At 43.3% G+C, this 10,460-nt stretch overlaps 1 protein-coding gene across 1 annotated transcript; it reads right to left on the minus strand.

Annotated features, from left to right (window-relative positions):
• Nucleotides 1–1,355: 1,355 nt before the first annotated feature.
• On the minus strand, nt 1,356–7,663 carry PPP1R26 (protein phosphatase 1 regulatory subunit 26). The gene has a single exon (XM_009280635.1). The coding sequence runs from the start codon at nt 7,661–7,663 to the stop codon at nt 3,611–3,613; it is 4,053 nt and encodes a 1,350-aa protein (XP_009278910.1). The 3' UTR covers nt 1,356–3,610.
• Between the last annotated feature and the right edge of the window lie 2,797 nt (nt 7,664–10,460).

Here is a 10,460-nt window from a genome sequence, read left to right on the forward strand (position 1 = left end):
AGAGACCCAATACACTTAATTTTTAAGAAATACCTGTACAAATTCAAAATATCATTCTAAAGATGACACATTTTACTGCAGAGAATCTACCCGAAACAGTCTCTTTCTACTCCGTATTTTGAAAGCAAGATTTTCACATTTGCAGATAAAATTCTGTAAGGCTGCACTATCAAACCAAGACAAATTGCAGTTCTTAAAGGTTTGAAAAATTGAAAGCACATACATTAATAAAGGAAACGGCAGCAGAGATCGTGTGTTCCTTCCTTGTATAAAAAGCAGCTACATGTCAAAACACATGTTCCTAAAATAGCAAAGAACTGTTTATAAAAAATTAAGGTAGTCCTTGTGGTTTCCTGAGGATCCTTGAAGATTGCCCTTCCTGAAGCACAGAAAAATAGTCACTGTGATAAAAATAAAACAATATACCTATTTTCAAAGTCCTGAGCGAGCACAGATTCATCTGAGAACTCTGGTATTGCAGTCAGGATGCTGCAACTGACCAGTAGCCATAATAAAATATATCCAGTAGTTTAATAACATCCAAATTAGCAAGTTTTGTGCTCTGACTGAAAAAAAAAAATAAAACAATCATTGTGCATTTTTTTAAAAAGCGTGTTCATCCCATCTCCACACCATCAAGGGCTCCTAGACGCACTGCCGCCAGCCTTCGACAGCGGGGCAGAAAGGATCGCGTGCTAATCCTGGATGCTGCAGAAGCTGTGCTACAGAGGATGCCGTTTAGAGATACACCGCGTGCTCTCCGACTGAACGACGGATGTCACCTGCTGAACTCTGCCTCAAAACCAAGGAACCCCTTTTGCTAACCCTTGTGCTACTAACGGAGAGGGGCAAGCGCAAGGAAAGACTCCACCTCTTGGCCACAAATGCCAGGAAAGAAAACCGCTGTTAGGGTTTTGCTAAAACTGCAAAAACCCTTCTCACCTCCCAGAATACCCGCCGCTTCTTTTGCCTATGCACTTTGTAGATTCTCCTTCTTCATTTTTTGTTATCAAGAACAATGTTCCCTTAAACGGACACATCTTTAAAGGTCTGGACTCTGTTTCACAGTCACAAGGAAATCACACGCTATTGTCACACAGGGGACTACAGTCTCAGACAGCAGGTGGCTGAAGACAGTAAGAGGCAAGAAGCAAGAGCAGCAGATGGACTGAGATCCTGTTCCCAGGTTCGGCTAACACAAACGCTGTGATCATCCTCGAGGGGGACATCCTTTACTCACAAACGTTACTGGCACAAGCTAATTACATGTTCTGACTACAGCCAGGAGAGGAAAAAAGATAACACAAAAATACTACTCACTAAAGACGATGACACAACTCATAGGAGCACTCTGGTTTCACGGTCCATGGTCAGAACCCCATTTATTAAACATTATAAACTTATCAATGTACACCATTTCCTATATACAAAACAAGTTTATCAATTTAAAAAAAGTGCTGTTCGAAATTAGGTTTTATTTAAAGCACAAGGTAATCGGAATTGCATCTTAACTGAAAGTGAATCAGTTCACGAGTAGTATTGAGAACACAGACACATTGACAGGGGCACGAGACACCTTTTAAGTCTTAATGTCGATTTACTGAAAACTTTGAGGAGAAACATTCAGCTTATATTATACAAACAGTACATAGTGCTTCCATCATCTCTATTAAAATTAAGTATACAGTTTAATCCTTTTAAAGCAAGGTACTCTGAAAACTTCTATTTTAAAATACCAGCCTATTTAGCTATTCCAAACAAAAGGCCCATATCCTGCAACTGAATCAAGGCAGACAAAAATATATGCCTGTGTAGACGGACTGCAGGCACGAGAGCTAAGTAAAAAACACTTTTCCAAGGAATCCTACCACAAAAATGAGATGATCTAGCATACTGACCTTTTAAACAAACCAACCAACCAACCCAAGGACTATAAAAAGGTGGCCGGACGGTAAGAAATGTCAAGTGACCACTATGAACATGTTTAAAACGTAACTGCACAACAGTATAAACACACAAAGGATGTTGTTTATTTCTCTACATGCCACAGTTACTTGTTCTACTCTAAGCTACGCCATAGTTTGCCAATACTCTGCAAATGCGATCACACCGGGGATACCATGCAATACTGGATCCATTCTTGACTGCTTTTGCTCCGTTTTGCAACATTAAGGCCAGCCTCCAGGAAGACTGCTGAAGTGATTGAGAAAAAGTGATACTGAGTGGTAGTTTGGCTGAGAGAAGTTCTGTAGAAGACTAGATAAAGAGAACATCGGATCAATTCACAGGGACAAGATGTAAGAACAAACTACTCAAAGGACTTCACTACACACAAATGAAAAGGAGAGAACCAGCCAACAGCTTAAATTCACACTTTTTTGATTTTTCAGTGAAACCACCGCAGGGGGAATTTTTTGTGACATGAACACGCTACTTCAATCCCATTTAAAGTTAGTACAAAAAAAAAAAAAGATAGTAGTGAAAAATTGCTTTATTCTTGTTGCTGGAAACGGAAGCAGAGAAAGCACTACCAGTATGAAAGAACAGTGCTGAAAATATCCTTGGCGTTTACATTAGGGACTTCCTACAGCAAATCTAGCTTTGTTCTATTGCACAAAAATTGTAAATGAAAATAAAAGTTCACAGAAATGTAACATTTTAGAAACCACTTTTGAAAAAGGAAAGTAAGGGCACTCAATTCAAGAAAGTTCCTTTAGAAAACCAAAAGCCATCGCTGGGTCACTGCAGGGCGTCAAAATTAGACTTGAGAAGAACGAGGAATTGTTTCAGCCTTGCAGGCCCAACAGTACGCAAACCTAGCGAAATCCACAGAAACCATGTTGTCCGAACAGACACGCTCCTTCACTTTTCTCCAACTGCAATTGTGCTTTGAATCATCTGCTAGCGGGAGGTTTCCGGTATTCAAAAGGTACTTTCAGCAGCTGCTGAGATTGCTTTACACAGGACGTGCAGACAGACTGATCCACTTTATTTACCTGAATTTGCACTTGTATCTTCAAGGATGGATCTCCACACCTACCGCTGCGCTGGCTTCGCTGGAGTTCTGCTTAGTGAACTCGCCCAACAGTCCTCGGGGTGGGAGAACTGAGACCCCAGAATAAAACCACTACATAGGATTGTCCTAAGGCAGCTCGAATACGAACAGATGTCAGATAATCTGCTTCAAAAGCATAGCGTTGCTATCAAATGCTGTGTTTTCCTAGGATCTCTTAACAGATTGCCAAATACATTCTGCGCGCAAAAAGGTTTCCTTTTGATATATGATTAGAGGCCTCATAATTTAAAGCGTGATTAGCCAGCATCTTCTTATCTACAGTAACTACAGCATCCTGTAGTAATGCAAGCCCTAAAAATCATTATAAAAAATATTTCCTTAGAGCACTTTAAATAATTTACAAAATTCTACAAAAACTATGTATGTTTATTCACGATATCCCTGTTAAATAGAAGCATTTTTCACATTAGTGTGTATATGATATACAGATATCAGCATCTCCCACCGTCTCTCCTTTCATGTCTCAAGTTTTATCAAGGTAATTACAATGATAGTTATTTTCTAAAAAGACTGTTACTGTAAAAAACAGTGTACTTACATATTTGAAACCTTTCTTTTCAAGAGGGAATCTGGGCAGTCCCCTGCAGGTAGGTCAGTAAATTTTGCACAGGTTTTGTCTAAAACTTCCTGCCCTGGGTCCACTTCACAAGCAGTTTCCCTATTCTGCAGGACAGGTATTTTTCCTTCCAAATTGGAGCTGGATACCTGAATTTCTTCCTGCCTGTCACCGTCCTGGCAGGTAACTTTTTCTTTCTTAACGCTCATCTGCATACTGTTATTTGTACATGCTCCTCCACTAGTTTTATCCACTGCTACTGCTGTCACATTTAGTTCCTGCAGTGGGCAACCTGAACTCGGATCTGGCCTCTTGTCCTGCTGGTTATTCTCTCCCTTACTGCACGCGTGTATACTCTGCTGAGATGTGTCTCTGCTAACTTTATCTGCTTTTACCACTGCCATACTGTGTTCAGGGCGTGGGGGATATAAATTTGAATCGGCCCAGCTGCCTCTGTGGATACCTCCTTCCTCAGTCCACATCTGTGTGTTCTCAGCGTTGGATGTTCCTCTGCAAACCTTATCTACTTTTGCTGCTGCCACACTCCGCTCCTGCAAGGGGAGACTCAAGTGCGAATCCGACTGGTCTCCTGAAGCATCAGCCTTTCTGCAACCCTCTGCTTCCTCTTTGATACACAAAGGAGCAGCCTCCAGTCTTTCACAGGTTTCTGCTACATGGGGACTCGACACTTCCACAGCGAGCTTCTGAGAAGAACTGGATTCTTTTAATCCTGTTGTACACTCCCCACTAAATTCACCTTTTGGCAAGGGGGCTCCTCTTCCCTGGTTAAGTACGTCTGTATCCTGGGAAGCTACCTCTGCTCCTAACGCACTGCTCTGGGCGAGCAAACGCTCTGCTTTCTGCCTTTTGTTCAAAAGCATGGATTTCTTCCTGTCCCGAGCATATTTTAGACCTGCAATAAATTTACTCGAAATTTTTAGGTGAAAGGTATTCTTTCTTTTAGATCTAGACTTTGCATTAATTACTTTTTGTACTTTACAACCTTCATTTTTGCTGGTTTTAGGTGGAAGCACTTTCTGCACGGGCTCCATATTAGGGACATCCCTTTTAGCTGTTGTGTTTCCAGATGACTCACCACCAGCAACACCTTTAACCCCCACCACTCCTTGCTTAGCTTTTGACTGACCAGTAGTATGAAGATTAACATTCTCTGCAGAGGAAGCAGATTTCCCACTGCCATGTAACATTGCACTTTTCCCTTCCGTTCTCTGAGAGTTCTTCAACTCATCAGTCTGCTGAGATACCTCGGTCTTTTTACTCTGACCCAGCATGAGGTCAATCTCATTTTCAACCAGCTGTTGCTTTGCCTTTCCTTTATTAGCAGTTTGTTTGGTGACTCTCAATAGGTCCAGAGTTGCATCATCTTTTTGTATCTCTGAATTGCTTGCGGAGTCTTTAGCCTTTTCTGCCAAAAACTTCCTTATTTCTTGTTCGATGCTGTCATCGCTGTCCACTGAACTGCTGTCATCAGCGTCTGACGCAGCTGTGAAAGTACATTTTTTATTTTTAGCTACCTGCAGGTTATTCTGGTTTGAAATTGGTTTAGGTTTATATCCTTTTTTAAGCTGTAAGTTAAACTCTAAGTTCTTCACGGTTTCTGGTTTTTCATTGCTAAGTTTGACATTTGCATTGTCCGGAGGATTTCTGATTGCATTCTCTTTCACAGCCTTTCTAGGTTTTGAGAGGCAGCTTTTCAGCAGCACGGGACTTTTACATTTCCACTCATTTTGTTGGAGGCTACTAAATTCATCCAGCAGCTGAGTTTCTGTCTCGCTAAATCTGACTCTCTTCTTGCACTGAGATTTCTGGTCCTTGGACTTCTTCTTTAATTTCCTTTTAGACCGTAAGAGGTCCTTGATAGCACTATCAAGGTCCTCATCACTATCAAGAGAACTGCTCTCATCATCCGAACCATCCCTCTCTTGAGTTTGGATGGTATTTTTCATAAACTTTCTTGCGCTACTCTGAACCTGCACAAAAGGGTTTACGGAGTCCAAGGCCACACATCTGCCAACAGATCCGGATAATTCGGAAGACATCAGCTGCTGCTGCCCAGTCTCTTTGCTGCTGAGCCTTTGAGCGTCACAGAGTTCTGCAGGGCTGCTCAGGGCACACCCCTCTTGGAGCACAGGAAATTTTGAATAGTTACCTGGCTGGAAAAGTCCTGTCTCCAGCTGTTCAGGTGTTTTTGATGCACTTTGTTTCGCTATTCTGCCTTCCCTTTTAAGTCTCCTTTTACGACTCAGTGATAGCTTCAGCGTTTTGGGAAGAGAAGGCTCAAGGGTACTGGTGAGGCTGTTTTGATCAGAAGGCAAAGGCATCTGGATGGAGTGTGACAGGCTGGGAGGCTTTGTTCCAAGGCTTTCTGACTGTGCTTTCAGAGCTAGAAAAGCCCTGATTTCTTGCTCTATACTATCATCGCTGTCCACAAGGCTGCTGTCACTTTCACAGCGGGAGGATGAGAGAAGCTGGGGAGAAAAGAAGGAGTCTGCAGCGAGTGATTTGTTGTCACTTCCCATTTGGGATGGCATGATTGTTTTGGAAATATCAAGGATAGCTTCCGCGCACATGAGCTCTGCAGATGTGTCTGCTCTGCAAGAGGCCTGCAATGTGAGCTCACAAGCAGCAATCTTGTTTTCCGGAGGTGCAAAATGCCTGGCTTTTTTCAGTGGTTTAAACAGCTTGTTAAATTCATTGCTGGTGCTTTCTAATTCTGTTGACTTTGAATTAATTTCTTTTCTCTTGTTGCTTATAGGGCTTTTATGGATTTCTGGTGAGGCACTTTTTGTTGAGCTAATCGTTAGGCTTGCAGAAATGTCCGCCATACCCTTTGTATCAAATTGTTCCCTCTGCAAAGGGACACAGTCTGTTGCATGACCTGCCTCTTTCCTGATTTTCTCCAGCTGATAAAGCTGAATGGCTTCTTCAATGCCATCATCGCTACTTGAGTCAGATGCGTGCATGCTGTCATTGATAAGTGCTCCCCTCGTCTCCCAGTAATTAGCTCCACTTTCTTCATTTTGCTCCACTAACCAGGGCTGGCTGGCAGTGGCCATTTCTAGATATGCTTGGTTCACTTGGCTGAAATCACTAGGCTCTTCTTGGATTTTAGACTGCAAACACTTGGACTGCGTGCTGGTTTTCTGTAGCTTGGGATGGTGTCTCAAGAGGAGCGCATTACAACCTCGCTTTATAGCACCACAGTTTTTGTTAGCTGTTTCTTTGTTGCATTTTAGGACAGATCTCACATGGGAATCTTTTTTACCCTCCCCGATTACGCACTTACTAATTTCTTGCTGCTTCTTCTCATTCAAGAACTGTACTATTTCAGCTTGTATGCTCTGTTCAAAAGAGTCATCGCTACTGATGCTCTGAGGGGAAGCAGGCTGTAGCCTTTTACCGATTCCCAGGTGGTCAGACAGGTACTCTTCAGAGAGCATCTCAGCTTTAAATTTCATAGGAAGAAGGTTACTAGCCATTTTGTTCTGGGAGAATTCTCTCTTAAACCTTTTGTCTCTGCTTATATTCTCAGAACACTCTGCATTCCTTTGCAATGACTGGTCACTTTTGCTTTTTGCTTTCAAGTACTCTTGAATGGCTTCCTCTATACCTCGGTCAACAGAATCATCACTATCAGAATCGAGCAAGAGAGTCCCAAACCCCACATTCTCTTCCACTTCAGTGTCATCTGAATCAGCAGGGCAACCACACTTGGTATATTGAGGATGCTTCCGTAGCAATGCGGTGCTAGATGTGACTCTGTTACTAGTGCCCTTTTCTCCCTTTTGTTTCTTCTGCATAATACAACCATACTCATTGTTCATACCCAGGGGAGACTCTTGACTTTGCAGGTTGTTTATGATCATCTGAACTTTTGCACTTACAGAGGTTCTAGTGACGTCCCCTTCAGATTCAGAGAAGCAAACGGGATATCTACAATTCCTTGCCGGTCCAAAGGACTCCCATTTTGTCTGAAGAGCTACCAAAGGAGAAGCATTCATAAGGAACATTCTAGCAGACAACAGCAAAGTCCACAATGGAACAGTTTTTCAGACTGGTCTCTCTTCCATCCTACAATAAAGAAAGAGAAAAAAAAAATTATTATGCATCTACCCTCTAGAAGTTCCATGTAATAGTACTGGTAACATAACTTGTAAATTATTAACGCTCAGACTTACTGTGCCAGATAATCACAAGAGTTACTTCTCAACATCACTTTAACAAGTAAATCAGTCACTACTGCCATTAAGGATAAGACAGAGCACTCATCATCTGTGGTTTTCAGTATTTTCTGGGACAACCGTAATCCAATTCAGGTAATTATCTTCACTTCCGAAACTCTTCCCACACTTTCCATTGAAGGTCGCACTCTCTTTTGAGCACGCTCCTAAATAACCATGTATTGTCAAGACTCACAAAGAAACACTCTGAAGATACTTCAGTGCACAGGCGTGTGCGATCCCCTCCTGCACTAACATTGGCTTAATATTTTTGCGATGAACTTTGTGGCCAGAGAGAAAGAACAATTCTAAGGGAATCTTTCATAAAAAAGTGGAATCGGTGGGAGTGGAGAACCCTGCAAAATATTCTGCTCCCTGTGTTTCCTTTGGCATAATTGCCCTTTTTAAAGAACTCCTGCCATGCATAGCTCAGCTTTTCAGTTTTACAATGAAAACAATGTTGGCTATGTCCACATGGTATATAATGGGTGGACGTGAAGCAAGCTTGCCCATGATCTGAGATGGTGGACCACAAACCAACTCTTATTCAAAGAGCAGAGTAACTGCCTTAGTGTGATGCCTGAACTCACACACTAGCCCGAGACAGCTTTTACTAATTCTGGCTTGGCATCAAGCACACACAACTGAGGGACGTGGGGCAGCAGCTCAAAGAGAAGGAAAGGGAGCTTATTTCTTCCTGAAACATACTATGCAGCAATAACCCTGAGACATCAATCATTCTGGCTTCACCGCAGGGTAAAAGCTCTTGGTAAACACAAACCTTTAGGAGTTTGCAAAAGCAGGATGAATATTATGAACTATTCTTTGTATTACAGTAGAAGCCCCAAACAGAATGAAGCCCCATTTCACTGAAAAGGGAAAAAAGCCATCCAGAAAATGCCAGATAACGCCCCAAAGAGTTCACAACTTTCACGCGGTCCCATGAGAGCTGAAGGTTTCACCTGCAGCATCATTTCGTGGGATCAAAACAGTATCTGGCTGCCACAAGGCATACAGCAACCCCAACAAAAAGCTGCAGCCATAGAGCTGTTCCTCAAGCCCAATTCAGAGTCTCCCACACAAACCCAGCGAGCCCCGACTGCAGCGTGGCACTGGACTCTACCGACCTACAGAGACGAACTTCTGCCTCTGAATCCTCTCCGACCTTGCCCTCGTCAATTATTCTCTAGTTCTGGTTTCAAATTAGTCAGTGGCGATAAATATTCTAAAGAATTAATGATACTAAACTCTTTAAAACTTATATTTATTTGCTACTGAGAATAAGATGACAGACAACCAGGGAAGACAATTCTTTATCACTTTTAAAAAGAGCACAGTGCTCCAACGAAGAACGTTATATTTAACATGACAAATGCTTTTGTCAAAATTATTCCGGGACCTGTGCTCAGGGAGCAGTTTTATTGCCATCTTGTTAGTAGACTAGAATATTCTTGAAATCTTATTGACCAAGGCAGAATCACCCTGAACATGCCTTACATGACGTCGGCAGAGCGGTTAGCTCCAAACACACCACTAATAATGCTTTTGCCACTTCTTTTGCTAGTTCTCTGCCACAGAACGTCTTAGCAGAATACATTTTAACCCAAGCTCTGGACATCCGATTTTCTTTTCCTCAGTGGTAATTACTTTCAAAACATCGTTCCTACAGAACTCAAGTTTTAAGCGTAGCGATCAAGAATGTCCCTCCTGGGATGGAACCTGGAGCAACCCCACACACGCTGTTTTAACTTCCACCTTTTAGTCAAATGAAGATAGTTTAGACTGAATTCTGCTCTGCGCGTGCCAATAAAGCACAGTGCTCCCGACCGTTCCTGTATTCGGCCATGAACTAACCGGGGAGGTGTCTCAGAAACAGTCCGACGCGACACGGGTCAGAACGGCAACTTTCAGAAACACGTGAATGAGCACGCAACTTCTAAAGTAGCCTCCAACACATTCACTAGGGCAAACATAAATTAAAAACATTTTTCCTTGTAATAAGCAGCTAAGGGACAAGACGACAGAAATTAGAATACCTAATTATCCTGAAGAAATGCAATTAACACACTTAAGCTCCCAGCTTCATTAAAAAAAAACCAAACAAAACCAAACTTATTTCCTATTAACATTTTTCCAGTTTCCAGGAAGGGGCAGGTGCCTTCATTACCCTGCGCTGGGATTGCAGTCGCGCTACAAGAATTACACGGGACTGGGATGAACTTTCCCGCCCCCGCGATGCTTCGGGCCAGGGCACCCACCCAGGGGCGCGGGCTCTGAGGGGACACCCACCTGAGGGCACCCACAGAGGGTGTGAGGGGACACCCAGGGGCAGCTGGAGGCTGCATGAGGGGGGATATGAGGGGGCACCCACAGAGGGTGTGAGGGGGGACCCACAGGGGCTGTGTGAGGGGACACGAAGGGACACTCACCGGGGGGCACGCACAGGGGCTGCGTGAGGGGACACTCTCCCGGGGAGAGCACCCACAGAGGGTGTGAGGGGACATGAGGAGACACCCTCCCCGGGGTGGAGGTACCCTCCGGAGCTCTGCGAGGGGACACGAGGGAACACCCAGCCGGAGGGCACCCA

This window comes from Aptenodytes forsteri, unplaced genomic scaffold (genome assembly GCF_000699145.1).
Source record: "Aptenodytes forsteri isolate BGI_AS27 unplaced genomic scaffold, ASM69914v1 Scaffold68, whole genome shotgun sequence".
Lineage (NCBI taxonomy): Eukaryota > Metazoa > Chordata > Aves > Sphenisciformes > Spheniscidae > Aptenodytes > Aptenodytes forsteri.